We start from the raw sequence: 16,394 nt of genomic DNA on the forward strand, positions 1-16,394 counted from the left end.
GTGGGTGCTGCTGCAGGGGGGGGGGACCAACAGATCAACAGGATTGTTTTTGAGGTGCTGCACGTTTGAGATCAGCCTTATATAACCAGCTTGCTGCCTAACGGCATAGAGGAACATACTGTATCTTTTTGACCCTCAGCTCTGTGCATGTCGCTAAGTAATACATGTAGGCAGGGTGTTCCTGTTAGAGCTAAACTGCTTAGTAAGAAACACACACACACGCGTGTCAGCCCGTTGTACAGTTTGTGGCGAAGAACTTTTGCTTCAAAGAACTCATGAGTTTACACAGACATGGTTCTTCATGCTGGAACAGGTTTGGTCCTCTTAGTTCCAGTAAAGGGAAATTGTAAAGCTACAGCATACAAAGACAGCCAATACAATTGCTTCCGACTTTGTGGCAGCAGTTTGGGGAAGAACCACAGATGGGTGCGATGATCAGGTGTGCACGGCGTCCGGCCATATAGTGTACGCTGATTAGAACTAGGGATGCTCCGATCAGGATTTCTGCAGCCGATACAGATGACGGACTTCTCGTCATCATGATCTGCCGATCCCGATCGTTCAAGCGCCAAACGGCCGATACCGATTGGGGGCACCGATCGATCGGAGCATCCCTAATTTGAACTGATAAACAAGGGAAAATTCAAACTTAAGGATTCCATGTCCAGTTTAGGTCAAATCGAGGCCTTTTGAAATAGAGGTCATTCATATTTCAGCACATAAACCAAACAGTTAAGTCCTCGCATTGTTGTCACTCATGAAAGAAGCACTCCAGCATTACTATAGAGTAATCTACATCTATGGTTAATCGTCTACCAACCAAAAGAGAATCATTTTAGTTTATTAATTATTTAGTTTATCAAATCCAAGACTAGGATTAACTGAGACTGAGCAAAGATTGAGTCAAGATCAAAATATAGTCCAACTGAAAGAAAGTCTGAACAACAGCAAATCTATTTCAAGGCCGAGTATTTCCATCAACTAGTTGGCTTCATTTGTGCCTTGCACCCATGACTACGCTGTTCTCTAGAAGACATTTCCTTCTCGTCAGACAAGTCCAAGTACAAATGCCAGTATTTCCAAGTGCAAGTTGAATTCAGAAAACATCTCGCATCTGGATTCGAGTCCTACAGCGCTAGTTAGGACCGAATCTCACAAAAGCAATGATTGATTTAATAACTTGCTGAGCCTGATATCATCTTCAGGCTCCTGGTTGATTTGCACTTCAAGGTTGGTTTCATAGACCAGACTATCAAATCACACAAACATTTCATCAGTACTTCAGTGAGCCAGACAGTCATTGATCCTCACAGGATGTGCTTTAGGCCACGCTGATGAGCAGACGACTCCTGCTGTGAAAGAGGCTAATGATTTCATTTTGTGGTCCTGCAAACAGGAGCCATAATCCAGACCAGGCCTGAACAGAGCCTCCACTCAGACAGTCCTGTATTATAACTGTCTCTGTGTCAATATTGTGATACTTAAGGACCCCTGACCAGGATAAAAGTGGTTCCCGATGATGAATGAATAGACAGACACTCTTTAATTGAGTAACAGGTTTTGATTAACTATTTAGCCCCCCCAAAAAATTTAAATAATGTTGAGTAATTCATTGGGTTGCCAGGTCCAAAGAAGCCAAACTAGTCAAATTGCCATCTTATAAACTCTCATCTAACATATAACAACATTTTATTTCAAATATTTTTTCGATTGGTGTTATTCTCTCATTAGTTATTACTTAATAATTACATATACATAGTGTCCCTGTTACTTTCTCCGAGACGCCATGTTCATTTCCTCACTCTTAACTTCTATCGATTGCCTCCTTCACCTGCCAGACACCCTGCTTTTTTCTTGTTGTTGTTGTTGTTGAGTAACATTTTTTTTCTTCTACTCTACAACCATTTGAAAAAAGGTCGGTGATGCTTATTGGCTGAACAAGTTCCTGTGCCGGGTTTCACTTTAGCTAACGTACACTGAAGCATCACCACTTCCTCCCGCTACTTCTGCATAATGCGCCTTTCTCATGAAGAAGAACAGCTGTAAGTTCTTTTCAAAATGGTCTCATTTACTCTCTTTTTTTTCTTTAACGGCGTTGCTCTTTTTCAGTCTGAAAATGTCCAGTGGGTTAATGGAGGTGAAAAGCTGCTTCATGTAGAATCTAGCCAGGCCACTCTTTTTTTTTTTTTATTTTTTTTTTTTCCTGCTTTTCAAAAAAAAAAAAAAACCCGAGAGTATGACAGCTAAGCAGAAATGCAAACTGTAGTACGTGCTGTATATTTCATATATTTTTATGCTTCTAGAAGAATAATATGTTAATGCAATTTATAAAGACTACCGAGTTTAATCCTGCATCGCTTCTGCTCATGGGTTGTTAATACACACTCAGAAATAATGCTACTAAAATGTACCTTGTTGCTGGGGTTGTACCATCGAAGGCACGTGCTTTGAACCTTTTATTATTTATCTCGCCTGGAAACGTGAACTCGGTGTACCATAGTGTACCTATAAATTATTTAAGATGCATAATTAGTCTTTCAGGACCACTGATAACCACTGTGCCTGTTAAAACGTGAACCTACAAATGAATTAATTAAAGGTTCACCCCATGCACCTTCCCAGGTAAAAGATACAAGGTAGAAAAGGAGTACCCTTGGTGGTACCACCCCAGAGACAATGAAAAGTACAGTTTGGTACCTTTTTTTTATTTCTGATCTTTTGACGTTGTAGTGAAGTTGAGCTGATGCTGGAGCTCACACTATGCCATATGGCACAATGTTTTGATGCATTATTTAGTATGTGATTTGGTGCGTGTCCTAAGGTTGTATTTTAATTATCTGTACTACATTGACACACTAGGTATTACATTAGAATGCAGTTTGGGACAAATCCGGAGTCCTGAGGTCGTATTTTGATCGTTAGTACTGTATTATTTTTACACACTATATAGTATGGTTCAGTAGTATGAGGTTTGGGATGCATCCTGAGTCCTGAGGTCGTATTTTGATCGTTAGTACTGTATTATTTTTACACACTATATAGTATGGTTCAGTAGTATGAGGTTCGGGACATGTCCTGAGCTTGTATTTTAATCATCCGTACTATTTTGATACACTATTACATTGATATGCGGTATGGGACGTGTCCTGATTCCCGAGGCTGTATTTTAATCATCAGCACTGCTTTGGTGCACTATTTAGCGCATTACTGTGTGGTTTGGGACGTGGCCCGAGTTTGTATTTTAATAATGCTTTCTATTTTAACACGCTATTTATCACAGTGGTATGTGGTTTGAGACGTGTCCTGAGGTAGAACTGTAATCCTCCATACTGTTTTTGACATACTGAGCAGTACAGTCTGTGTGCACCGTTTAGTACATTTGTACGTGATTTGGGACATAACCCGAGTCTTTGTGTTTTAATCAGTCATACACTCGGCAAAAAAAAAAAAAAAAAAAGGGGGCCGTCCCTTTTTCAGGAGACTGTATTTTAAAGATCATTTTGTAAAATCTAAATAAGCTTTACGGATCTGTATTGGAAAGAGTTTAAACGATGTTTTTCATGCTCGTTCGATGAACCATAAACAGTTATCGCACATGCTCCTGTGGAACAATCCTTAAGACACGAACAGTGTACAGGCGGTAGATGATTAAGGACACAGTTACAATAAGTTAGGACACTAAAGAGTCCTTTGTACTGACTCTGAAAAACACCAGACGAAAGATGTCTAGGGTTCCTTCTCACCTGTGTGAACATGCCATAGGCCTGCTGCAGGGAGGCATGAGGACTGCACATGTGTTCAGAGCGATAAACTGCGATGTCTGTAATGTAAGACGCCTAAGACGGTGCTACAGAGAGACAGGAAGGACAGCTGATCGTCCTTGTGATGGAGAACTTGTAAATGCCTTGGTGGAGGAACATCTCAGCAAGAACTGACCAATCTGGTGCAGTCCATGAGGATGAGATGCACTGTAGTACTTAAAGCAGCTGGTGGACACACCACATACGGACTTTTAATAATAATATTGAACCCCCATTTATTCAGGGACTCGTTATTCCATTTCTGTTCGTCAAACGTCTGTTAAAATACTTCAGTTCCTGAATCTTTTTATGTTAATACAATACTAATATTTACACGTGAAGAAATTCGCTGGAAATAAAAGCAGTTGAATGTGAGAGGATTTCTTCTTTCTTTTTTTTTTTTGCCGAGTATATTTTGTACGGTAGTAATGCGGTTCGGGACGCAGCCTCAGAAAGAGCGCCAGCTTTCCTGACTGAGAGACAGGAAGTGGGGGGCAGGGCGCAGTGTGCACACTCCTGATAACACACAAAAACAGTGATTCTCAATACTGATTCTTGTTGACTCAAAGTCCCACTAGCGTGATGTTTTGACATTAATGTGGCATATCACACCATACACACTTTCAAACTAGAGGCTAAAACTCACACAGTATGTGGAACACCAAACCACGTGGGTTCCTCTGAGAGGAAGTGTTTTGTTTGTAAAGAACACAGTTGAATACTAGAACAGCAGCGGGCTAAAAATAAACAAAAAAAAACATCAGCTTTTGCGTTACCAGAACAGGATCTTTCATCGAGGAGTTGTTTTATATAAAGATGTCTTTCACACCGAGTTCATCTTAATTAGCGCTGGTTTTATGCTGCGCTCTTTGTGTCACTGGACCACATGAGAGTGATGTGTTTTTGTGGATCACTAACAGCAGTAGGATTGTTCACAGCAGAGTGTGTTCTTTGTTCTGGGTGCGAGTAGGACGCAGCCGTTGCTTGGAGCTTCTGTGTGTCGTGACGACAGTTTAGCACCAGGATTTCCAAACGTTAGCGCGTACAGGGACGATCCATGGGAATATCCAGTTTATGTAGTCAAAGATTTGAACGTTATTCAATCCATATACAGTACATACATGTACACAACATTGATTTTGGATGAAATATATCATTAAACATGCAAATGACACAAGACTGTAAGCCTGCGGGGTGTGTGGGGGAGTTGTGGGGTGTGTTTGGGTATGTTCGAGTCCGTGTGTTTGGGCGTTGAATGTTCACTTTTAAGCTTATTGACCTTGAATGTTGAGTTCAGATGAGTTGGCTCTCATTGATCAAACTGACGTGAATGAATTTGTTCAGGGGCGTTTACACGAGAAATACGTAACGTATGAAAATCCAGATATTTCAGAAAAACGTACGTATCCTAGCAGTGCTCCTGTGTTCCTGCAAATTTATATATAAGAAGACTCGCTAATGTGAAGCTCGACCAATCGGCTTTCACTCCGTACAGGATTCCGCCGATTTATTTATTTATTTTTTAAAGCTTTCTTTCGCGGGAAACTACTTAAATTGGCGAAATTGCAATTGTTTTGCACAGTAACGTTGGTTGGTAAATTGGACATTTTTTAGCTGTACTCATTGTCGATGAACGTGAATCTAATGGCAAGTTTACACTACACGATTACACTCGCCGACAAGCCTGAAATCGTAGGCCAATCGGTGATCTCTCCCGTGAGCGACGGGCGCAATGTATGAATTACCGAAGCGTCCATGTCGGTGAGATATCTGGACCTGTCTGCGATTTCCAAACCGCGTAACGTGAAATGTGTTTTGACTGAATATAACTGCAGCGTTGACCGACAGCCAATGAGAGAGCAAGAAACGGGGCACGGCCCGGGAAGTTTCAGCGGGAGGAGTAATGATCTCCTTCCAAGTCTCTCTGCATTACAGACCGTCCTTGCTGCCCACGTCTCCCCAACCATTCCCTCCTCCATAGTCTTCTTTTCTTCTTCTCTTTTGACTTTTCGCTGCAAATCAGCACACAGAGTGTATCGCAATCTTCTCGTGATCCGCCATTTTCAAAACCCCGCCCGGACAAGCACGAGAGCGCCTACTCATGCAATTCTCCTATCACTTCTCGCGTGTAATTTGGAGTCCAGACAGAGTCATCTTGGATTCGTCAGTAGTGTAATGTTTTGTAACGTGTTCACCCCTGTTGCCGATCGGTCTAATGTGCGTTGTGATGATGTCACACGGCGCGCCTTGGCCCGCATCTGTGGTAAATTTGAAAAATTGCAAGCTCCTCTGAATATTGCAGTGTGCTTGCTTTTGCGTTAATTCGTGCGATCGCGAAATCATGAAATCCTGGAGGGACTGTGCTTTCAATCTTATAATTGGTGCTGAGCTGCTGCGGTTTTATATCTGGATTACACATCTGTCGAGTTTAAATCGCTTCTTTATTTAAATTACACATCGGTGTAATGAACGTCTTGTGAAACTGAGTTATTTCATATTAACGATGAAATGGAACCAAATCATTGGAAATGTTTAGTTAAATGAGACTAGCTGCTCAAGTAGCACAAAAGTAATGGCGCCCTATAAAAGAAGAAAGAGTCTGCAGTGGCTGAGCTGCGTTACTGGAATATTAGCGCGTCCCGTGCTCAGGAGGCGCTCTTTCAACGTGTAGTTTTTGTCGTTTTCAGCTCTCTGCGAGGTTTTGTAGGAGTTCCTGACTGTACAGTAAATCAGCTGTGCCATGAACAGGTGTGATAATCTAAGGCTGATTGGCATTTATCAACATACGCGTGAGTGGAGTCATCAGCGTTAAGGAAACCTTTTATTTAAATCTGTTGGGAATGTTTTTCTTTAGCGTTGGCATATAAAAGGATTTACACACAAAGCTTTGTTCAATGATTGATAAGTGAGGCCCAGTGTTTTGCTTGAGGGATCTTCAGACATTTTAAATGAATTGACATAGGAGCTATACGTTCAGGATTTTACGTTCAGGATTTTACGTTCATTTTACGATTCTACGTTCAGGAGCTTTAGGTCTTGTAATGTTCAGGTCGGGTGGATGATGGATGGGGGATTTAGAAGTATCAGATTAGTTCACGTGCCAAGATTCAGCTCATTTTTAGTGATTATTCACTGTTTTATGCCTTCTAGGAATATTATGCAAGTGCTGCTACTGGGTGTTAAAGTACCATGAGAACATTTGGCTGTCACGTGGCTGTAAGGGAACAGTATGCATAATAAATCATATTAATAATGTAAAACATTACGCAACCTCTCATTGTCAGAGCTTTTGTGTGGTATTTCAGTGGAAGGTGCCAGATTAGGATTGTTATATATTTATAAAGAGCCCTAAAATGATCAGAGAGACTCGACTGTGACCTGAACTTACCCGAGCAGAGTCAAATGTCTCTATAAATGAATGGGTTTGGGGTTTTGGCATACTTGTAGTTGGGATTAATTGGGTAGACTGACTTTGAGTGGTAAGCAGTAAACATGTCTTCTTCTCTGTGATGGTTATCATGTGGGAACACATGACATTTGAGGCCTATCAGCAGGAGGCAGTGAAGACCATGTTGAAACGAGCCGTGAATGTTTTCCACAGACACTCGACTGCTCAGGATAAATATTTGGATCCCCAAACTACAAAATTAAGTGAAGTCATCTCTATTTAGAAAGTACATTTAAAGGGCAGAACAAGACCATACACATAGCTGGAGGCTATAGACATGAATAAGGCTGAATGGATATAATTTTAATAAATAGAAAACATGGAAAGCTAAAAAATCAGCTGGTTCGAGATGTAGATTGAGGACCGAGGATGTTACCTTGGTGGTTTAACATCAGCTTTAAAAAGTACATATTAAAACCTGAAACTCAATTCAGTGATTGACAGGAAATCAGTGGTGGGAGATTGTGGGAGTGATGGTGGACGTAAACCAGCACACTTTTTCAGAATCAATTTTCCGGAATCAGCAACACATCAGTGACTGTGTATCATCTGCATTGTAGTGATGTGAGATACGGTGCATTTGAAACCAAACTAAGGGAAAGTGTGAACAATGAAAACAAAATGGGACCCAAGATGTCGCCCTGAGGTGCACAGGTGTCAAATGTTGCACTGTGCTTTAGTAAAAAATTAATCCATCATGCTATAGATACTATAGATAATGAAAAAATAAAGCATTAATAAGGCTTTAGTGCACTTTCTGGAACTTTACTAGAGTGATAAACACCATTCTTCGTAGAGATATTCTGTCAGTTGTTGTTGTGATGACGGTGGTACAGAGTGCTGTCTAACGCATCACTCTAAAATCTCCCACAGGTGTTCAACTGAGTTGAGTGAAAGCTATAGCATAAGATTTACATCATCAAATCATTCAGTGAACCCTCGTACCCTCTAGGTGTGGACGGGATCATCCTGGGAGAGACCACGCCCACAAGGATAGAAATGTTTCGTCGTACTTATTGAAAAATGTATTTTGATGATTTTAACACTGTGCTGTAATTTCCACTGAAACAGGAAGTCAGGGTGAGGCATATCGAGTGGCTCCTCCCTCTTTTTAAATGGCCAATAGTGTTTATCTTACCTGTTTAGCCGTACTCGATGTTTTTTTTTAGAATGTTGGGGGCGGAACACTTCAGATTCTAGGGAGCATTTGATGATCTTCTAAATGTGAATTCTGTCATCGTTTTGGAGCGCACGAGCTTCTAGAGAACCTCAAGGCTTATTAAACATATTCAGAGTAAAAGATAGAAAACCTCAAATTTGATTTCATGGGGACTTTAAATCTTATGAACACTTTTTTTCATTCAGCTTCAGTATCTGCTTTATCCATATCGGGGTCACCGTGAATCCGCAGCCTCTCCCCGGGAACGCTGGGGTTGACTTGAACTGTCTGAACTGAATGAATATATCCTATATTACATGCTTTCAGATTCCTAATATTTGTTTTTCATAGGCTCTCCTTTCTCTCCTTCTGTGCATGCTCGGTTGCGCTCGAGTTTGTACGTGACTGACCGGTGTTGGATTAATTGGGAGCTCACGGGTAATTGAACTCGCTCAATGCTTCAATTCTGCATGCATGCCCTTTCTCCTTCAGCTGAAAGAGCACTGCTGTTCTTCTCTGCTGATGCTGAAACCGAACGACATGCTAGTGCTTGCGCGTTCAGCGTTGAACCTTTTTTCATCTTGAATATCTGTGAAACGTACCAGGAGTGCGTTTCCACAATAATGCCAATTTCTGGATTTAGCTTTGAAAAGAGGAACTGCGTACGAGCAAACACAAAACATGACGAAACCGTGTACCACTCGCACAGAGGATTGCGATATGACGCCTATTTTGCAATATACAGGAAGCAAATTACATGTAAGTTTCTTGTGTGTTATTTGCAGATAGAAATGATCGTGTTGGAATGTAGAAAGCAGTGTGGGGATAAAGTTATAAATAAAGAAAGACGTCACATTTGTTTTGGGGTATCTTTATGTTTTAGGTATTAACAAAATAGTGGGGGGGGGGGGGGTTTCACACTACCACGCCGCCATCCCCTCCCAACTTTAGTAAAATGGGCAAATTGCTGGTATGTACATGGTTGCTTAATAGCCTGTTAAAGTGGTGGCTCAGTGGTTAAAGGCTCTGGGTTACTGGTCAGGAGTTCAAGCTACCACTGTTGGGCCCTTGAGCAAGGCCCTTAACCCTCAACTGCTCAGCTGTCTAAATGAGATAAACGTAAGTCGCTCTGGCTAGGGGCATCTTCCAAATGCCGTAAATGTAAAGATGTACTGTACGTATGAAGGCTAAACTGAACGTAATGTGGTGTCTGAATGTAAGTGCTGGATATTATCCATATTGATATTGCAGAAAAGCAAGAGTCTCTCAGTAATGTCATGTCCGCGACCTTGTGCCAGTCAAATCAATGTTACTTGCTAGAACACACCTCTGTTTCACATGTCCTCTTTGCCCTCTCAGTTTAGTATAGTCAGTCCCTCCAGGATTTAGCGATCGTGGAGGTTAACGCAAAATCACGCAAACTTAATCAAGCAATATTCGGAGGAGAGGAGCATGCATGCAACTTTTCTAAATTGGCGCAGATTCGGGCCGAGACGTGTCATGTGACGTCATCACGACGCGCGTTCAGCCAAAGCCGTCTTTGATTCACGTGCGTCGAGCATGAGTACAGCTAAAAGGACTCGTTTACCAACAAACATCATTTCCACTTCAGTTACCCCCAAACCTGAAAACCTGGCTTATAGTGTTAAATTGTAGTTTTATACCAGGTCCAACACTTTTATTAGTTATTAAACTATTACATTAGATTCTGATGTTTACTTTGCTTGGTATTGTACTCGGGTTGAATTGTTGAGGATGTCATTTGGAAAACTTCCCATGCTCACGTGCTGAGACATTCGGTCTGTCACTGAACAGGTGCCAAATGGATTCCAGCCCCCTTAAATAGTTCGGCTGAAATTCCTTTAAAAAGAATGTGCGTGCAAAACGGGGGCTGAGGAGACCTCTTGTGTGTTTTGTTGCCCTGGTTTGAACAGGGGAATGCAAATGTTTGTTTGTTAACACCAGCATTCCTGAGTCTAATCGATTAGAGCAGTCCAAAGATGATTTCGAATTATCCGTGAATAGTCAGGTGGCCAAATGGTATACGTGATTTACCACAAAACAATGAATTAAGGGTAAACTTATTTCAAACCGGACGTCCATTTTGAATCTCTGAGCCTCTCTCAATAAATTACTACAAAAAAAAAAGTGTTCCATTAAACTTTGGAAGAAATACGTACTTGTTTCTCTAATTGTCAGCCATCAGCATGTGGTGGCCCCTTCTTCATTTATTCATCCTGACTCACCTGGTCAGGGTGGGGGTGGATCCCGAGCCTATCCTAGGAACACTGGGTGTGAGGCAGGTGTACACCCTAAATGGGATGTGCACACATTCACACACACTTTCACACCTTGGGGCTTAGCAGCATGTTTTGGGATTTGGAAGGAAACCACACAGACAATGAGCCAAGCTCAGGATTAAAATGAAGGAACCTGGATCTCCATGAACGGTTGTAAATTCTCACCTATTCCAGGAAGCACTAAACCTGGTGTCGTGTAAGGGGAGTGGCAGTGGTGGCTCGGTGGTTAAAGGCTCTGGATTACTGATCAGAAGGTCAGAAGTTCAAGCCCCAGCACTGACAAGCTACCACTGTTGGGCCCTTGGGCAAGGCGCTTAACCCTCAATTGCTCAGTTGTAAGTTGCTCTGAATAAGGGCGTCTGCCAAAGGCCATAAAATGTAAAATGGGAGGGGAGGAAGACATACGAGGGACTAAAAATTGTCCAGGCAGTCCCTTAACCTGACGAGATCCAACTGTTGTACAAGCCGTCGTTTGAACTACAACACAGTTTCCCAACCCTGTCGCTGTTCTTTCACATTTTAGTGTTTCCCCTGCTCTAACACACCCACTTCAATTCAGGAAGGGCTGGTAGTTGAATCGGGTTTGATGGAAGAAGGGAAACCTCTAAAATGTTTAGGGGGTTTTCCAGGACTAGAGATTGAAATCTGTGATTTTAAGAGATTCGATTCGGTTCAAGTCAATTGAAGTGATTTGGTTAATTTCAAGAGATTTGAGTCACTTGAAACGATTCAGTTCATCTCAGGAGATTCAAGTCGATTGAAGTGATTTGGTTAATGTCAAGAGATTTGAGTCAATTGAAGCTATTCGGTTAATCTCAAAAGATTCGAGTCAATTGAAGTGATTCGATTCACGCCAAAACGGAATCGACTCGAATCAGTCGTGTGTGTGTGTGTGTGTGTGTGTGTGTGTGTGTGTGTACGTTCAGCGCGGATTGAAATCTCGCCGATGGAAATCAGTCTCGTGTCAGAAGGAAGGATGAGGAGTTGAAACACTGTAATCCGAGCTGTTTTCGCGCTGTATGTGTCGGTTGAGTGGGCGGAGTTTTACTCGCTGTGCTATGTATATGTCGGTTAAGTGGGCGGAGTTTTACAGCTCTGATTGCTGCTTTCATTCTCCACTCACAAGCCAGGACACGCAGAAGCGCGAGGCTGCTTTCCAAACATCCTGAACGCTTCCCACACATGCGCACTACGTAGGGCGCGACATAATGCGTTCACCTCGTCACACGAGTGCACTTTGTGTGCTGTGTGGTGGCGTTTGGGCCTCGGCCTCGGTTTGAGCTCACAGCCTTGGGATGCAGTTGGCACAGCGAGGTGGCCGTGCTCTCGATTAGCTCTGCTTCTTGTTTGAGATGAGTGTTCTCCGATTATTCAGGATTATTGTGGAATAGCTATCGGATTAGGGATTTTTTTAAAAACAATATATGCTCAATTATTGTCGTAAACATGGATTACAGGTAGAAAATAATCGTAATCATTTCTTCCCAGTCCCTAATACTGGGTTACTTCTTCGTGCGCGAGTGGTTTTTTTTTTTTATTCTTCTTCTTCTTTGGGAATCGGTTCATTCTGGAAACTCCTTCGACATCACGGTTTAAACCGCGCATGAAATCCACCGAGATGTGGAGCAGAAACGATTTCGAGGATGGCCTGGATATCTATAAAGCAGGTAAATCCCGGGACAGGTGTTGTTCGAGGATTAAAACCGGGTAAATTATTGGGATTTGTATCTGGCTCGTGCCTTCACCGTTACCCTGCGGAATCTGCCACTAACGGCATCTTATTGTTAGCTAGCTGAGTTAGCAAGGCGTTCAATTCGATTTATTTGTTTAAATGTAACCTTGGAAACCGTTTTAATGATGGTTTACACTCTTTAATAACTTAACCCTAAACCTGAGAGAACAAATTCCTACCACACTCGACATATAGACTAGTAGTTAGTAAGGATAAATAATTAGCGTGCTAGTTTATCTCCAGTGTGCCTTCAGGTACGTGTTATAGCTCACCGGGGTTCATTTTAAACATCATTTATAGTGTTAATTATTGTATTTATCTATTTTGTGTCTTTTCAGGATCAAACCAGCTGAATATTGGGTAATATCTACGGTTAATGGTGCATAAATCTGGCAGCACTTCCTCACGTCCTCTGCTGAGTTACTACACTGTAATTACCATCTAATATAAAACTACAGAAAAATGTTGGGGGGGGGGCGGGGGGGTTCCTACAAATATGGTTTGATTATGCCTTCTTAATCCTTTTTTCCCTTTTTATACATCCAGAAAGCCTTTAAATTTCACAAACATATCAATTTGATATGAACCTAGTACTGTAGGATTTATGATGGTTATTTATTCTAGATATACAGCTTTTATAACTAGGTTTTCCACTAACAATATATAACATCGCCGTTAACTTGCTCTTGAGTTATAAATTAAGGTTTGGGTTCACTCCTGTCTGTATCTTTCTATACGAGTTATAGATCCTAAATATATATACGTTACTCAGTCTGTTGTCTCTCTAAAGCCGGACTTCTCTAAACCTGGACTTCTCTAAAGACGGCTTCACGCCTTAAGATTTTTAAACTCGGAGACAAGAATCGGACATCACGGTTCATAACGGTTCCCTGGTTCCGTTCACGCTTCACACCGCGACTGACGAGAGATTTTTCGGATTTAAAATCTAGGTATCGGAAAGCCTCGGTGTCTAACTCAAGGCGCAAGAAATACGGCGACCGTGAAGATGAAACGTGGTGATGAACACGAAAAATATCCTTACCGCTTAACGCTCGCTCCGAGACAGCCGGACAGAGCTCATTTGCATGTGGTGACACCCACAAGGCTCCATAAAAGGTCGTGTGTGCGGAGCTGGGAGCACGAAATGAACACTCAGGGTAAAGACAGAAGTGGAAGTTATTTTGACTCGCTTCTATGCCAGTAAAAAGATTTAATAATACATCTTTTCTTTAGTCATAACTGGAACGTTTTATTTATTTTAATTTTGTTCAATTCACTGGGCTTGTGTTGGTTTACTTTATTTATTTATTTATTTATTTTTAGTATTCCTTAATTAATGCCAATAATATAAAACGGCTGGTTTTCCCTAAAGCCATTTTTTCCACGGTACGACACGCAGGAATAATGTATTATCAAATACGCACTCAGGGCGTATTTCAAACGTCTTTCCTGTTCACTGAACACGGACCCTGTTAAGGATGTAAAATAAGAGTCGATAAACGCCTGATTGGAAATCGGTAACGAGCGAGATGTAAAAATCAAAGACGGAAGACTTTTTTACTGTTTTTATCTGTAAGGAGATAAACGATCCATAATTTTCACTTAATAGAATATTACCGTACACAAAGTATCTATGAAACGACGCACATTTATTCCCTCGGTGCGTGCCTCACATTTAGTATCGGCTCGGAACCTCGAACGAGGTGGTACTGAAAAAAGTACCAGGTACTATACAGAGTGGAAAGTGAAAATTATTCATTCATAATTAGACACAAAACACACTCAGTAGTGACTTTATTAAAGATTACACTTACACACTTGGCGTTAGTATTTAACTCGCTATCCTTTGTTTCACAGAACTCCATGACGACGGCCGGGTACTGAATCGGCCAGTTTCTCTAACAGTCGCGGTGGAAATTTCCTTTCACAAACCGTTAAGTTCGTCCACATTGGAGACACGTCTCTGGAAAATTCCGTTTTCCCACCGAGTTATAGAGATCTCTTTGTGTGTGTCAGGAGGTTGTCTTGCCAGTTTATTAGGTCTACCTGCTGCATAGGTAGGTATGCACTTACTGAGTATAGCCCATCTGTTGCGCTGCACATGTACTGGCCCCGCCTCTACCGGTGGAAAGAGTTCGCTTTAGGACAAACAGTAAGTGGTAGATTTATGCCACGTTCGACTAAATCGGAAAGAAATTTCTACGTGGAAATATCAGGACGGTCTCCTGAACCGCGAGTTCAGCAAGTGACGTCAAATCAAAATGGCTGCTCACAGGAAACACAGTAGCCCTTAACTTGAAGTCTGCGAGTTAAGTCGAGCTGCGCTTTATCCTTAGAACAACACTGACACTGCGTATACCTATAATAAACTGGGTGTTATATTTTGATATGGATATTATACGTAGTACATTCCAGTGTTTTCGTGCCCACTATCACTTTCTAAAGTTGAATTGACTGGGTATACTGCTATGTGTAAGTATTAATATTAGCTGTAGATGTAACAGTGGCCGTGTTCCCTCCGTGTGGAACCCAATTAAACCCTGATGAAGCTCAGGTTAGCTGATGAAGAGTTAAAACCGGGCTTTCGACTTGGTGTCACTCATGTACACTTGGCCAAAGAGAGAGCGAGAGAGCTGTACACCGAACACTGAGTGTTTTTGAATACGTTTAGCTTTTCCTCTGCTTCCTCATCTCTTACCCACCCCCACTCCTCCACCCCATCCATCCACCTACCCATGAGCACTGTTTCTGTGGTGACCGTGTCCTCTGGTTTTGCTGTCTAGGTTCCAGTGCGTCCTCTCCTGGGTGGGTGCCAGGCTGTGAGTCAGCATGGCACGGCTCGTCTTCCGTCAGCAGCAGTAACCGCGCCAGGCGCCACAGCGCCGCCTCCGACAGCGCCGACACAGGCATAGGAACGTCCTGCTCGGACAGCGTGGAAGGTAAGGGACACCTTAAAGGTCATGTCGTCGACTGCCGACGCGCTTCGTTCAGCACTATCGATTTCTCATTGGTCAGAGACACAGTGATGCAAAAACATCAAGAAACCATTGGCAGGTTTACGCTAGATAATAAATATAAAATCAAATATTAGATATTATAGCAAGCTCGTTTAAATATTTAGCGTAACATATCCAGCATCCCCCCCCCCCCAAGAAAACCCACCTTGCCAGTTTAGCAGCTTGCGCTGAAGAAAAATGTCACACACCGTGTCTAGGTCAATTTAGAGAACCGCGGGTGATCCGCACTGTAGGGTTTTTTTTTTTTCCCCTCTAGTTATTTTAGTCCACACCCGAGTGTGAAATGTGTTCTCACCTGCGTAAACGAAGGAGGACAAACACACACCAGGGTTCAATTCAAACGGAACAAACACGCGTCAAATGTGAAAGCACCGCAATCCGAGGCCGGTCCTGGGATTATTCCAGGTGACGCTCATTCGCTGCGATCATAAGACGACGTCGTGAACTCTAAATCAGCCGGACTATGTGATGGTCGGTAGACGGCTTCCGTGATGATCAGCACCGGTGACGAGAGCAGCTCGGTGTGTGTTGCTGCTGTCATCTTTGCTATCCGTTTGATCAGAGCTGTGTGAATAGAAGAATCTAAACATAAAGACCGTCCCAAATATCCTTTATGATCGCTACAGCTATGTAGGCCAGTCTGTATTTTCAGGACAGGTTAGTAGGCTTATATTTATTTATATTTATGTTTCCAGTACAGCACCACTGAGCCCTCTAATCCTGTTAGTGAGAACAGTGCTTCTGTCTATACACACACACACACACACCTCTCACCCATCTCACACACTGCAGACTGGATTGAGTAAGAAAAAGCAAACATTTTAAATAGATAAATATATATAAATATAAATGTGTTTTACTGCCAATAATGTAAACAGTTCATCATCATTACATTTTTAAATTTGTGGCCGCATCCCGCCGTGTTCCTCCTACAGAAA

At 42.1% G+C, this 16,394-nt stretch overlaps 1 protein-coding gene across 3 annotated transcripts in view; it reads left to right on the forward strand.

The window, feature by feature from the left end:
* Window positions 1–1,936: 1,936 nt before the first annotated feature.
* cep85l (centrosomal protein 85, like) overlaps window positions 1,937–16,394 on the forward strand; it is a 62,766-nt gene continuing 48,308 nt past the window's right edge. Inside the window, exons 1-3 of one of the 3 annotated variants that reach the window (XM_053675546.1) lie at window positions 11,636–12,374; window positions 12,778–12,869; window positions 15,223–15,378. Coding sequence is in view for 2 of the 3 variants with exons in the window: in XM_017455995.3 (XP_017311484.2) it covers window positions 12,311–12,374; window positions 15,223–15,378 (220 nt within the window). In the remaining variant the exon portion in view is untranslated. Of the gene's footprint in view, window positions 2,043–11,632; window positions 12,375–12,777; window positions 12,870–15,222; window positions 15,379–16,394 lie in introns of those variants that run through there. The other 2 variants (XM_017455996.3, XM_017455995.3) reach the window with 2 other exon arrangements.

This window comes from Ictalurus punctatus, chromosome 25, assembly GCF_001660625.3.
Source record: "Ictalurus punctatus breed USDA103 chromosome 25, Coco_2.0, whole genome shotgun sequence".
Lineage (NCBI taxonomy): Eukaryota > Metazoa > Chordata > Actinopteri > Siluriformes > Ictaluridae > Ictalurus > Ictalurus punctatus.